This window comes from Talpa occidentalis, unplaced genomic scaffold (genome assembly GCF_014898055.3).
Source record: "Talpa occidentalis isolate TD23 unplaced genomic scaffold, MPIMG_talOcc4v2.1 talOcc4.14, whole genome shotgun sequence".
NCBI classification, from domain to species: Eukaryota; Metazoa; Chordata; class Mammalia; order Eulipotyphla; family Talpidae; genus Talpa; species Talpa occidentalis.
In genome coordinates this window covers 79,247,582-79,263,131 of record NW_023601433.1, presented here as the reverse complement: position 1 = coordinate 79,263,131, position 15,550 = coordinate 79,247,582, and the positions used below count along the sequence as shown (strand labels likewise).

Sequence of the window (15,550 nt, the reverse complement as noted above, 5' to 3'; positions counted from 1 at the left end):
GGAAGAGGTATTAATATCTCATTTCGCCGGTGAGAAAATTCAAGCTGAAAAGGCCAGTGACTCTGGAGAGGCCAAATAAGGCACAGTGAAAAAAAAGAACATAGATTCTAAGCACCAGCTTCCTTCTGATGGGCAGGCAGCTTCCAAACCCTGTTTCAGAAGCAGCAACAGGCAAGCATGCGGGCAAGTTTTGAGACATGCCTGAAAACTGGATCATCTTACGCAAGAGATCAAAACAGCACATGTCCCTCTGTCAAAACTATCAGAAGCTGTCACTTTTCACTAAAATAAACAATGAAGTTGCATTCGTTAACTCCTCCAGACTCCCAGTGACAGCATTGGCCGGGGCGCAGACAGGCCATGGGATTACTGCCTAGAAACGTCCCACCTCCAAACTGTCCAACCTGGGAAGGAACTGCTTACTGTTTACAAAACTGCATGGCTATGAGTGAAAAGTGAGACAGGAGCTATAGAGAACTAATCCCACGCAGGACATCAGAACCAACATGGCAGTTAGAAGTGGTTTTTGATTAAGAGTATAATACAATGAGTGGAAGTATGTGAGGCGGGGAGAGGAAGCCTATCTCCAAACCCCAGCTCCACCTTTTATTACCTGCAAAGGTAGCAGACTATTCTCCCCCAAATCCATTCTTCCCTTCCGCCACAGTAAGAAGAGCGTAGCTGGGTACAGGCCACACAGCTAGAGCAGCACAGATGTACAGTCCTATGACTAAGGTGTGTCAACAAGTTATAAGAAGAAATGACACTTCCACATCCTTCTCCAAAAAAGGAATTCGCCAGCTCTGCATTTCAGCTCTCTTCTCCTACTGCCCGGTGAACAGAGCCAGGAAACAACCCAACTTCAAGCATGTCAAACTGGGCAGCATACTAAGGGACTGGGGAGCCACAAGATGGAAGAAATCTGGGTCCCTGAATGACATGTGACAAAGCTGCTCCACCAACCTGTACTGTATTTGGGGTCTTTCTGTTATAGTAGTTTAGGCTATACCTTAACCAATATACCCCTATGTGCATCTGGGGAAAAAAACTTTAGAATGATCAGCGGGAAGTTGATATAAGGTCATAGCAGGGAAAGGAGATTCATGAGTCAGTTGTGGGCTCAGAGAAAGGGCAGCCTGAAAAGCCCACAGGCTCTTGAATTATGCACTCTAGAGAATAAAACTCACATAGCTAGCATGATTTCTGTAACATAAATCTGTATGTAAATCAAATTTCTATAAATTAATCATGCATTCATGCAAAAACATTTCTTAATTGATGAAAAACACCAATACAAAGTCAGCAAGTATTAAGAATCTCACAAAGAATTTAGATACAGCAATACAAGTGGTGTGGTGTAGAACACTACTTTCTTGGTGAAGCTCAGTTTCTCCAGGGAAGGACACGGGTGAAGATGGACACGGGTGAAGACATCTGTTCTGCAGAATTGAACAAATTTCATGAACCACAGCAACAAAGCTGTTGCCACGGGCTGCCTGCCAGAATATGGACTAGCCCTGTTATATGAAAGCAGATATGAAACAGGCCTTGCTAGAATTTTTTATATGCCAGAAAATGATAAACCACATCCATTGGTATGTAACTACAAATGGAAATTTTTAACCATCAAAATTCAAAAGCACCTAAGTTCAAGTTCCTTGTGCTATATACTTCATATTTTGAAAATCACACTGGGTCCATCTTGAATTATGCACTCTAGAGAATAAAACTCACATAGCTAACATGATTTCTGTAACATAAATCTGTATGTAAATCAAATTTCTATAAATTAATCATGCATTCATCCAAAAACATTTCTTAAGCATTTACTTTGGGGAGCTCTACCGGAAGCAAGAGAGAGACATTCTCACCCCTGGGAGAAGCCATAGCCTGGTGGAGGACACCGACACCCATTCACAAAGAGGAAGGGCAGGGCACTATGAGCGCACAGCAGAAGGGCATCTCTTCCAGAAGCAGAGAGACCAGGGAGGCTTTCTGGAAGAAGTGACATCTGGTGCAAGCCCAGAAGGAGCCAGCCAGGTGAAGAGGAAAAGAGTGAACAGCATGGAGAAAGGTCAGGGGCAAGCTCAAAGAAATTAACTAAGGAAGTTCAAGATGCGCATAAAGGGCCTCCCTGGTGGTGCAAGGGGTTAAGCGCCAAACTATGAAGCAATCCTCAGCCTCTGCAGCATGAGTTTGATCCCCGGCCAGCCAGGGAGCAACCCACATGGCACAGCAGACCTCTCCTGTCTCGCCCGCTGCTCCCCTCAGCAGTGTATTTCAGTCAGTCTACCTGTTCTGCTCCCCACTCTGTCTCTGGTGGATCCTCTCACCCCTCGCATCCTCTCACCCCAGCTCTTGTATGCGTAAATAAATAAATCTTAAAAAAAAAAAAAAAAAAAAAAAAAAAAGATGCGTGTAAAGCAAAAGGAGAGAAAGGGCAAGCAACAAGACTGGAGGCGTAAGAGAAAAGGCCTTGTAAGCCACGTGGAAGTCTGGACTTCATCCAGAGGGCTGCAGGGAGTACGGAAAGGTTTTAACAGCAGGATGACTTGGCTGCAGAAGAGCTGGGGGAAGGGCGAGACAGATGGCAGAGAGAACACTTCGGAGGTTATTGCCGTAATGCAGGTATAAGAGGTGGCAGCCTCCATTCACAGAGTACACACAAGACTGCGTGAAGGGGCAGCTGTGAGGAACATATCAGAAGTAGAATCCTAATTCTTTTCATTGATTTCAAATGTATCATCAATTTGTATTACAAATTCATATCCAGCTGCCAGGGGATACTCTGTATGTTTGCCCAAACTTTAAGGCGTTAGTTACCTAGAAGTAGTCAGCAGACACAATGGAATTGCAGTACTTTGTGACGCCAACATAGATTCAACAGTCCTCTTATCTAATGACAGATGTGTTTCCAGATTCAGAAACGTTCGGATTTTAAAAAGTTGAGATGGTGAACAGACCTGATAGCATGTAACGCCCTCAGGTAGGGTCTGGGATCTCAAACGCATTAATAATTTTGCAGCAAAATGTATAAATAATCACACTGAAGGGAATGAATAAGAATTCAGGTCAGGTTTTGTTGCCAAATAAGTAACAAAAGAACTTGAGGTTATTCCGAGCACTGGGTATCAAAGAATTACAGCTAAGGGATGGTAGGTCTATAATCATATCTTAATTCCTATGCTAAGTTAGCAATTTTATATGAGAACCTGTATCCTTAGCAAGCATTTAACTCCAAAGTACCAAAGTACTTGAGAATCCAGATAAGAAAATAATTACAAGATCCCAATAATAACTAGTTGAGCTACTAAAAAAGGGTATAAAATGTCACTGCACCCAGGTACCAATGTGCTAAGGCAACCAGAATGCCAGAAAACAGCTGTTTAAAGTTCATTCCCATCTTGCAAGATGATGGGTAAAACCCTGGATGGTGCTCATTAACTAAGGAGGCCAACGCCAGTGGCAAAATCCATTGGAAAGCCCCATAACTGGAGGCCCAAAAAAGGAAGCCCCTGCAGTTGGGAGCCTGTCCTGGCAGAGGAATGGCACCTGTGCCCAATCTACAACATATTCCAGGAAGGCTGCATCCAAGCAGAGGTCCCAGCTGTGAAATCTTTGACTGTGACAAGGCCAATTGGTAGGGTCAAGAATGATGACACTGAAGAGTTATGGTTCTCAAAATGCCCAGATGTTACCCTCTTCAACATGTGATTTGAAAAACACCATGGAGAAAACAAAACACCACCCTCAATACAAAGAAAACTAAGCATGAGTGTCACTCCAGGGTCCCTGTGATCTCTGCTGCTGGCCGCCAAGGAGCAAGCAGAGGCTTCCCCGAAGCCACCAGTGACTGGACCACTGGTCCTCACCTGGGTCCTTTACAAGGAACACTCAGTATCTGGCATCCTCATTACCGAAACTGACCTGCAGTGCTGGAGTCCAAAAGCATCTCAACAATGCTTGCCTTCAAAAAGATGCCGCATAAGATGGGAGATCAAGGTGAGCTCTTGGGGCCTCCCTGTTGGCACAGGGGTTAAAGACAGTGCTATCAAGCTATGGCCAGACACTGCAGCATGAGTTCGATCCCCAGCCAGGGAGCTGACGCACATGGCGCAGCAGACCTCTCCTGTCTCACCCACGGCTCCCCTCAGCAGTGTATTTCAGTCAGTCTGCCTGTTCTGCTCCCCATTCTGCCTCCAGTGAGTCCTCTCACCTCCCCCACATCCCAATTCTTGTATGGATAATAAATCTTTTTTTAAAAAAGGAGAAATAGAAAAATGAGCTCATTTATGGAGCAGCACAAGCAGACTTTTGCCAAAAACTAGAGCCCCTCCTAGCCCCAGGACGGCTACTGTTATGTCTTGCCACAAAAACAAACCTTAGGCTCACAAGTTGGAGTTCTAAATCACTTGTCAGGGCACACATTAAAATTTCGCAAGCAACAATAACAAATAAAACTCCTATTTCTTCAAGGTAACTTCTTTTCTGAGGGGTGAATGAAGAAATATGTTAATACGGCCAAATCTGAGGGCTCCACATGACACAGGGAATACAAGGAACATGCTGCACATGCAACCGATGTCCAGGAATACTGGTGAGGCCAGAAACACACCAAGGTCACTTGCGAAGGTCAGGACTCTACACTCCAGTTCTCCAGGAAGGAAAGTGTCCATGACCATATTCGAGGAAAGACACTGCCCCACAGGCCAGTGTGCAGGTTATGAAGAGACGGGGCCCAGGTGAGCCCAGCCTCCCGAGGCGCTTGTGTGAAAACATCCTGGCTTAGAAGTGGGGCCCCAGGAACCTCTCTATCAGCACTGGGTTCCCAACTGATATGAAACCAAAGCCAATCAACTGCTTATTTCAGGTCAGAAATAAAGGCAGTGAAGTCCCAAAATAATGCCCAGCAGAAGTTCAAGATAAATAAGAGTCCAGCTCTCCCATACCCTTGTCACTTACCTGTACCTCCTATAAAAGCTAATATCCATTCAAGGTAACAGGTCAGTCTTTTTCTAAGGGGTGAATTAGGAGTAAAAATTGTTCCTAGGATACTCTTCTTTACTTTGGGAACCTAAACAAGGCTCCCAAAGGAATGATGCATCTTATAAGTCATCCCACATGTACATCAGGGAAATCTCTGGCACAATTCAAACGAATGAGGCAGATCTACATGTACTGACAAGAAGGATGTCTGGGACCAACTGCTGAAAGGCAAAAAAGCAAGCTGAGGGGCAGAGTAGAGAGCAATGTGCTATTTTTGTAAAATGAACTATTTACATGTGTTTTTTTTTTAAATTTTATTTATTTATGCAAGAAAGGGGATACAGGCCAGAGGCACGGGGAGAGTGAGAGAATTCACCAGAGACAGAGCGGGGAGCAGAGCAGGCAGAAGACACTGCTGAGGGGAAGAGTAGGCAAGTCAGGAGAGGTCTGCTGTGCCATATGAGCATCTCCCTGGCCAGCCGGGAATCGAACCCGCTCTGCAGAGGCTGCAGACAGCTTCACAGTACTGCACTCAACCTGTTGAGCCCTATTTACATGTATTATATACACAGACACAGAAGTGTTTTTCCCATGAGGCACAGTTAAGGGCCAGAAAGAACGATTAGCCAGCAACATTTGTCTCCCTTGGGAATGGGATTTGCAAAAAGGTCGGGAACTTCCCCATCTATTTTACACAATTCTGCAATGTTTTCATTCTCTTCCAATAACCATGCATTAGTATCTCAACTTTTAAAAATAAAAGAGACATTCTACTAAAGGTAAAAACAGACCATTCCCCAATAAATGACTTCTTGGTATTGTCCTTTAAGCTCTCGCTACAATCCCAACACTAAATGGGGTTGTTTGTAAGTGCCTAACCCTTAATCTGCAAGATGAGGAGAACAGGAGACACCTGTGCATCAGGAAAACAAGAGAACGAAGGAGCGATGTCACAGCCACACTGGCAAGAACCTCGTTCGAGTCTACAGCGGTGTTATCTGGGTATCTCAGCGCTAGACTAATTTCAGAGAGACAGAAACAAAGACTCACCAGATAAAGGTTATTTTTGTCCTGAAAAGCATACTGTAACTGGGGGATCCAAGGGCTCGTGCTCCGAGATAATATGTTCCGTTCTTCCTCAAAAAATGAAACCTAGGAGAAAAAGAATCACTTTAGACAATTAAAGAACAAAAGGGGGGAGGGTGTGGGAAGAGGACTGTCCTTTCTTCTCTCTTTAGGCCTAAACTGATGTCCATAAGGTCATCAATTTAAAAAAAAAAAGGGTCATCATTTAGCCCAGCATCCACAAATCTCATTCATTCGCCTAGTTCACTCACAGTGTTTGCCAGTTCTGATTATTTACTTAAAGTCCCTCTTTAAATTCTACTCACACATAAATATAAATATCTTTCTCTACCTCTTCCTCTTCCCCTCTCCTTCCTGAACAATTAAAGCCATTAGATGGGTTAAACCAGCTAAGGTTCCACGCCAGGTGGCAGGCAGAGAACCTCACGGGCCAGAACAAGGTGCCAGGGCCAAGCAGGGAGAGGGGAGCAGTAACCTTGTGGGGGGCACCTATTGCAGGGTCACAAGGGCCCTAAGATGAGGAAGGTAACCACAAAAATAGGACGGCCAGGAGTCAGGAGGGGGCAGCAGCAAAGACAGGTATACATGGATGCATAAAATTAGTAATACATTAAAGACAGTGTCAGATAAGAGAGTTACAAACATGGAAAGGGTGAAAACCAGAATAAACCTATGAGCCTAGAGAAGTTGGGTTTGGAGGTGCTGATATGAAGACATGGTTTCCAGCATATTTAGACACAGAAATAAGTACATGCGTGCATAGGAGCTATGTTGTATATATACACTTATCCCTCAGCTCTGTCTCCCAAAGCGTTCTGGAAACAGTGACATCTCAATCTTGTCCTCTCAATACCATTTCTGAAAGGAACAGGGTCCGTGAAGAAACGACTGACTGCAGGGCTGGAGCAGGCAAACAAAAGTACAAAGCTTCTGCATCTTATGTCAGCAAGAAGGGTGCTGAAAAAAAGATAGGGGTATGTCCAAAGAACACAAAAGCTGCCCTGAAGAGAGTCTCTGTGGCCAACTTAGGGACAGTTTTTATATATATATAAATAAATCTTGATGGTAAAGGGTAGTAACTCTGTCTCTTCATATTCACCATGTTAAGGAATGGATGAGTGGCTTTAATTACTCCTGTATGTGTGTGATTAAAAGAAAAAGGGGGAGGGGGCTTGGGGGGACCTTTAGGGTGTTTTTATTTTAAATCACACACATACAGGTCTTAATTAAAGTCACCATCCATTCCCTAAGACAGTGGTTTCACTTACCTGTAAAATATAAATAGCCAAAAAACATGCTGGCAGAACACAGCTAATCTGCTAATCTGGGCAGGCCTCAAAACAAATCTTAGACCTAGTGAAAAACATACTGGTTAGGAGGGAACAGGGGGACGGTAGGGGGGCAGTAGAAGCGGAGGGGTAGGGCAGGGGAGGTTTGGTGGAGGGTGAATGAAGTGTGTGCACAGAAGGAGGAGTAAAAATGTAACCCCAGAGTTACACAGGCACATAAATAACTGCCAAATTAATAAATACATAAACTAATACAGAAATAAATAAAACTACCCAGCCCACACTCACACCCGGTTGTGTCCAGTCACTTGCCCAAGGGAAGGCACCCCCATTGGGACGTCTCAGTTGCCTGCCTGCAACGTGCTGTGTTGGATTACTTTCTCTGCACATGCACTATTTCCCATTTAAAACATAATGGGGCTACATCTAATGGCTCTTCCCAAGGACATAGGAGCCCACCAAATTCAACAGGTGCTCAGGCAGTGGGTACGATGACCACTGGTCCTGCAGCTGGGAGATGAGTTAGCACCCTCAGGTCCCCTCCTCCCCTGACCTGCAGCGTCCTGTCCCAATTCCTCTCTGAAGTTGCTCAGAGTACACTGCTACGTCCAGGCCAGGGCCACATCACTTCTGGACTCTGACAAGCAGTTTCCTCAGCCACTGATCCCAGCCTCCTCCATCAATAAGCCCGGACGGCATCCCTCCAACGAGATTGCAATTCCACACAACTGTCTTTGAGGGAAGGGTGAGCTCCTGCTTATGGGCACAGAGCTTCTCTTTGGGATAGTGATAAAGCTGTAGATATAGCATGGGCATACTTAATACCACTGAACTTAGCACCAACACTAGTTAAAACAGATTTTATATTTCATATATACAAAACTACAGTTTTTGAGATTTCCCACAAATCACCCCCTTCCCACCTGACTGTCCTTATTTCTCCCATTTCTAAACTATTCACATACACACACACTCGCTCTCTCATATCTGAATGCGTTCTAATAAGCCTCCAGATGGCCACCCAGGCCCCTCTTCCACCTGACATGTCCCCGTCTCATCTCTGCCCAGAACTAACATGCCCTGTCTGCACAGGAACTTTCTCTAAGCGTCCCTGGCTCACCCACACCCTCCTCTCGCCATCGTTCATGAGTTTGCAAACTGCCCGTCCCCTCTGGACGCTTTAGCTGGCAGGCGCCTGCTTCATATCCACATCTGCATCCTTCTTCCACTTTCCAAGGTTGTTTTTAAACCCTGAAGCTAACAGCCATGGAGCTCAATTCCTTTTGCAGGCTTCCCACGGAGCCCGGCACATTATCAGACACACGATGTGCACTCGAACGTCTGTAACTAATAAATTACTCTCTGAACTGCAAGGCTGATGGCCGTCTCTCTAGAAACACAGCAAATGAATCAATATGTCTGGAGCAGCCGCCTTGTTTAAAAAGGAGCAAATTACCACCACCAAAGAGATAACTTCTTATCTGCTCTCAAACGAGCAACTCCCTAGCCACGTAACAGTTTAATTTCATCAATGGCCTGTTCTAAAATCAAATATACATGCCCACAATAGAGAGCTGCAAGCAGCGTGCAAAAGCAAACACGCTGACTCCCCCCACCATAAGCGTTTCCCTGGATCCCCAGCCAACGGTCATGACAGATCATCTCAAATTCAGCTGAAAGGCCAAGTTGGTTCTGAATAAAATGCCGCTATAGAACCATGATCAAGGACCACAGGGAGTCTATGTGAGCCTTCAAAAATAGTCCCCATCAGTTCAAGAAGAGCTGAGGCTGCCAGAGCCCTTTCTGCCCATGCAACTGTAATTAATGATCGAATCACACAGGAAAACTTGCTCCATCAGAGAAGCAAGTTCAGCAGATTATCATCTCTGCAAGGAACATTCTGGTACAGAAAGGGGAAAGGCTGTGATAGCAGGATGCTCCTACCTGCTCCTGGGCCAACAAGGCCTTCTTCTTCATGACTTTCATGGCATAGACGTCCCCGGTGGCTCTCTCCCTCACCACCTGCACTTCAGCAAAGTGGCCACAACCTACGAGACTTCGGACTTCAAAGTCCTTGGCCGAAGGCTGAAGTTCCCGTAGATCAGCTATGGTGTCAGAATCTGCCCAAGATGGAAGAGTTATTCAGGTAAATAAAGCACTTCAAATACATGCATCTTTATAAAGCCATAAAAAAAAAAAAAGAAAGAAAAAGTGTTCTTATGTCTTCCCTCACTGTCAAAAGACATTTAGTCACTTTCTCATCCGTCATGAATAATTATAAAATCAGCACAAAAATGTTTTTATATGTTAAGTTAAAATTAAGGGCTCCAGAAATTCCAAAGCACAGTTTCCATGGTAGCTATAATTTGAATTCCGTAGACTTAGAAAATAGGGGAGGGAGAGGCGTGCATTTCTTCCTCTTCTCTGAAGTCTGCAGGGAAATATGTGGTCAAAGGTTTTATCAGCATTTAGACCAATTTATAAATGATGCAAGCAATATGATTCCCATCCTCAATCAACTCTGGAGTCGTCTTCCCAATCATTCCTTTCTGATTATAGTGTACTGCTCAGTTTTCTCCCACTAGCCCATTTTCCATTTTCTCTTCCTTGCATTGTGCAACAGGGATGCCTTCTGCCTTCCTGTGTGGGAAGGCTACCAAAAAAAAAAAAAAAAGGATTCATCCAAAGAACCATGTCATACATCTGGACATGTCATAAATCTGGAAGGGTTTGCAGCTACCTTTATCTTAACTTAGAGTGTTATTCCTTTGCCTAGTGAAAGCTCTCAGGCAGTATCTTAGCCTGCTCAGGCTGCTATAAGAAATTACCATAAATGAAATGGATTAAACATTTATTCCTCTTAACTGGAGACTGGGAAGTCCAACATCAATGTGCCTGCAGATCCAGCTCCTGATGAGGGCCCATATCTCAGTGTCTTCACAAGGCAGGAAGAGGGAGAGCTCTGGTCTCTCTTGCTCTTCCCAGAAAGATGCTAATGTCGTAATAAGGGCCCCACCCTTACAATATCATCTAAATCTAATTACCAAAAGCTCCACTTCCAAATACCACCACACTGGGGGCTGGAGCCTCAACACAGGAATTCATGGGGGACACAAACAATGAGTCCAAAAGAGCTGGAGATCTTCAGTCAGTGAAGTATGGACCACATGGATGACAGACTTGGAATTTAACACACATTCGTTAATGCCCTAAGGACACATAGCCCAGGCATCACTGGATATGGAGTGACACTGATGTCTGGATGGAGGAGTGAGCTGTGACTCCAGAAAAATCCAATCCTGCACATTACAGGGACCATATACTGGGATTACATTCCAAAGGAAGACAAAAGAGACATGTAATTGAAATTATCCAGAACCCCTCAGAAAGGTGCCACACTGAAAACCAAGAGGCTGTCTTGAAACCCCACGAGGGCGCTGGAATCCTCTGGGCGTGGAGGGCGAGTGCCATCTCTGTGGCTGGGACCAGAGTGTACCCTCTGGGAGGTACACTCAGCTTGGCATGTTGTTCACGCTAGCAGAGTGACTGAGTCCAACAGAGGGAAGAGCCATTTAGTACCCATCGTCATCAGGTGGCACAAAGATGAATTAATCAGTGCTTAATTGTTATTACCCCTCCCCTTGTTTTGCTGCGTGGGTGGAGCTAAATCCACTTGGATCAGTGAAAATGTCAAGGACCTTGTGAGATAAACCAGGACTAGCCTAATAATCGAGTTGAAATTGCTTAACTTTACTGAGACCTCACTCTGTACCAGGCACTTCCTACACATTCTCATTTAATCCCAGAACAACCCACTGTTGGGCCACCCTGGTAGCCCAGGGGTTAAGTCTTAGGGTTATCACTGCTTTAGCCTGAGCTCGATCCCAGCCAGGGAGCTGACCCACATAGCACAGCAAACCTCTCCTATCTTACCGCTGCTCCCCTCAGCAGTGTATTTCAGTAGATTCGCCTGTTCTGCTCCCCTTTGTCTCTAGTGAATCCTCTCATTCCCTGTACCTCTGGCCTACACCCAGTTCTTCTATACACACACACACACACAAATATATATATGTAAACCTTTGGATCTAGGGGGCAAAAGTCAATACAGCTGAATGCATTGCTTCCTTTTTTAAACTAGGTAATCCAACATTTCAACTTCTAGGAATTCAACCTTCAAGGGAATACCTGCAGGATAAGATGCAAAGAGCCATGCTCATGATGAGTGCTGCTGTCACAGGAAGAGTCAGACAAACTCAAGGCCCATCCACCGGAAAGCGGAAGCAGCCTAAAAGTCCGCCAAGGTAAAAGAACATTCGGCATACATTTAAAAGAAGAAGGTAGCTCCTTTACCACACAATATAGATTCTTAAGGGTGGGGATTTCTGTCTGTTTTGACTATGACTGTAAACCCAGTAGCCAAAACAGAACCTGGCACAGAGTAAGTACTCCATAGATATTTGTCAAGTAAATATATTGCTAAGTGAGCAAAACTACGTGTATGATCCATCTGTATAAAATTAAACAAGAATAATATTAGAACACGCATAATTTCTAGAGCTGGCTGACTGTACATGAGGGTTCATTAGGCTCATCTCTTTACCTTTAGATCTGTTTGAATCCATAATAAATATTTTTATGGACAAAAGTGATTTAGGACTTTCATAGGCCCTAGGCACTTCTGCCTCTGTCAGCCCTTCCTGAAGATAAAAAAATCAAAAATTATATTTTATGACTGCAATGGTAAAAAGTGGAATACATTACACATATATTAGTACACAATAATACATTATTATTATAGGCATATTTTTCTTAGAACTTTAAAATAAATTAAAACTAAATTGATTAAAATAAATGCTATGCGGTAAAATTAAATATTGTGGGCCCTAAGTACCGTGCCTACCATGACTATCAGAGAATTGATCCTGAGAAAGAGTAAGAACAGGGTCAAGGACACCATTCAAGTCCTTGGAATCAGACTGAAGTTAGACCCATCCCTGGATTTTCCATTTCGTGAGCCAATCAATTCACTTTTGGGCCTAAGTTTGTTTTAGTTGAGTTTCTGTCACTTGCAACCATGAGGCCTCACTTTTTCCAGTCTCCTGATCTTGAAGCAGGTGTCTGTCTGACTCAGAGCAGAGCGCTTCCCCAATGCTACCAGCCACTAACTCATTCTGCCTTTGGCAGCCTTCCCATCTTCTCGATTTTCAGGAAAAAGTTCTCCAAACTTACACTTCCGGACAAAGTTGCTCACATGTTTGATCTTCATCAGAGCAGGCTGACTGCACTCTTCGAAGAGAACAAAGAGGGCATCTAATATCCCTTCTCGGGAAAGAGGAGACATCTGCTGTTGAGTCATAAAGGGTGGTTTCCCCTAAAAACAGCAAACAGCAGATGGAGACACTGTCAATAATGAAAAGCTTTGATCAATAACATCCACACAGAGTAAATTATAAGCCACCAACTCAACTAACTGCTCACGACACACGCTAACAGCACAATCCTGTGGCTTCATTCCTTAAAGCGACATCAACGGACAGTCAATAAGTTATCACTCATGTGATTCTATTACTAAGGGTTTCTTTCACCAGCGCCTTGGAAGAAAAATATCACAAGCATGTCATTAATAAGAAAAGGGCCTCCCTTCTTGATGGTATGAGGCGTGTGGAAACATTCACTCTGGACCCTTGTGGTTCTGATGTGTTTCCATGTCTCTACAGCAGGAAACTATGATTGCCACTTCTTTCATGTGGCCCCAAGCTTGTTGATATAACTTTATTTTCTTTAATTCACTCTGACAATCGCCAGTGAATGGAGTGACACACTAAAGCTGAATTTACTCCTGATGGAGAGCAACAGTTGCAAACCGGCAGACTGTATCTAGCCCACAGACATGTTTTGTTTGGCTTGTAGTATTTAAAATAATTTTAATTATATGCCAATATTGAAAAATCAGGAGATTGGATCAAAAAAGAAAAAGGGTAGAAGGATTTTCTGGCTTCTCTTGAAACAATGGCAGACCTACCAGCACCGCTCCTACTCCTGCCTGGTGACGGGTTTGGCAGATGTGTTGTACACTTGACTGCAGACCTGACTCAGTCTTCCATCTGGCTCACTTCACTCATTTATACTCACACCTGGGCCCCAAAGAAATGAGATTGCACCCCTTGCCCACAGCAGTGATCCCCACATGCCAAGCTATGGACCGTACAGCCATCTCTCTGCAAACATAGCCACAAACAGTTCTCATTCTTAAGGCACTTGTCATTGCTCCCATCGAAAGCTGAAGTCTATTTCTCTCTTGAATCTCTGACACAGGCAGTCCTGTGCCAGTTCAGGGCAATCCTTAAGCAGCTTCTTCTGTTGCTCTTTTGGGAAACCAGGTGCCATTTAAAGATATTTGGGCTAGACCAGAGATCAGCAAACTATGGTCTATGGACCAAGTCAGGCCCACTACCTGCTTTATAAATAAAGTTTTATTGGCACACAGCCACACCCATTCATTTACATATTGTCTGTGGCGACTTTGGAGGTTGCAATGACAGAACTGAACAGTTGCAATGGAGACCATACGGCCCACAAGAAGTGTGTGTGTGTGTGTGTGTGTGTGTGTGTGTGCAGAAAAAATTACCAGCCCTGAGCTAAACTACTGAATAGCAAAAGTACTCATAGAGGAGAAAGGCCAGGTAGAAGACTGAGTTGCTAGTGTTAACAGACAGCATCCGAATGTTCCAGTCCCAGTCAACCTCCCAACTGAATAAGATGACAGTGACCCCAGCTGAGGTCACAGAATAGAAAACCAGATCTGCCTGGTTGAATCCAACCAGCCCACAGAAGCCTAAGAAAAAATAATCATCGTGGCTTTGTGGCACTCACTTTTTGAGTGCTTACACTGGAATCACTAGAGGACTTTAAAAAAAAATAGATTCTCTGGTCCTAGCTCCAAGCTGCTGAATTAGAATTTTCCAGGTTGTAGCTTAGAATCTGTTTTATTCACCAATTTCCCCCCAAAATTCTGACCTTAGTCAGGCAGGGAAAGCACTGGGTCACTAATCCTATCTAGTGGGTAGTTCACCACTAACCGAAAAAGATGAACTCTTTTCTTCTGTTCTTCAATGAATTTAGACTAGAGAACATTTCCTGAAGACAGTCATGCATCTTAACAAAGTTTTCAAGTGTGCCATGAAATGAGAAAAAAAAGACCACCACATAATGACTCTTATAAAGCTCAGTGTATTCAGATTGGATAACAGTTCTTCATTCTGAATTGTCCCTCCTCTCTCAGCGTTTCTTGAGTGTCCTTCATTTTTAATAAAAGGACCAGAAGATAATAGATTTTTCTGTTTGTCTGCTTGTTTCTTTACCTCTGTTACATGGCAAAATAACAAGCTAGCAAACTTAGGGTGACCCTGCAAATTTGTGAAATTTTGCTGGCTCAAAAATCTAAAAGTCTGCTAAGCAATAATGTAGAACGCGTTGGGAAGTCGTGTTAAGCAGGAGGAAAAAGACAAACTGAGACTCAGTCTCAAGTACTGACCTGAACAGAAAGCAAGTAATAGCTTTCCTGGGGACATGGAAACTCACCATTAAAGAGATGAATTGGGGACATACCCTTTCTGTTATGACATTGAAATATAAGATATATAAGATGCACCAAATACACTCTGACCTATGTGGCAGTGTCACCCAGTGGTTACACGCCCAGGTCTTGGAGTTAGACAGACCAGAAAGGGAGCCTGGCTCTGCCACTTGCCAGGCAAGTCCTTGCCTCCCTAGGTGTCCCCTCCTATTTAAAGAGTAAATGAGAATAGTCCCCTCCCCGTTATGAGGCTGAAGAGACATAAGCAGGAAACTGGAAGTCACAGTTATCATATAACCAGCACATTATGAGCACGTAAGTGATTCTTTTGTAATAAGCTGGACAAGTTTTGAAATAAACTAATAATCAGGTGAAAAAGTGACAGCGTCCAGCCAGCTAATGTGAAAAAGATCTTATGCCTCAAAATGGCCACCAGGATGGTCTCACAGGACAACCTAAGTTTTCCACTGTGATCTGTATGAACATTCCCCAATACCAATATTCTGGGGAGAAAGTCATCATATTAATATTAATCACCACACAGATATTCTACATAAATACCTTCCTAAATATAAGTACTGTTAAGTGAAGAAAATCTATTATTACAATAAAT

The 15,550-nt window shown here is 43.9% G+C and overlaps 1 protein-coding gene across 9 annotated transcripts in view; it reads right to left on the bottom strand.

Moving 5' to 3' along the window:
• Positions 1–15,550, bottom strand: part of CIT (citron rho-interacting serine/threonine kinase) — a 150,717-nt gene that overhangs the window by 132,313 nt on the left and 2,854 nt on the right. For 7 of the 9 annotated variants that reach the window (XM_037511067.2, XM_037511065.2, XM_037511066.2 and 4 more), the window contains exons 3-5: positions 12,591–12,732; positions 9,306–9,481; positions 6,037–6,138 (exon numbers count right to left, since the gene is read on the bottom strand). In XM_037511067.2, coding sequence (XP_037366964.1) covers positions 6,037–6,138; positions 9,306–9,481; positions 12,591–12,732 — 420 coding nt within the window. Of the gene's footprint in view, positions 1–6,036; positions 6,139–9,305; positions 9,482–12,590; positions 12,733–15,550 lie in introns of those variants that run through there. The other 2 variants (XM_054695304.1, XM_037511076.2) reach the window with 2 other exon arrangements.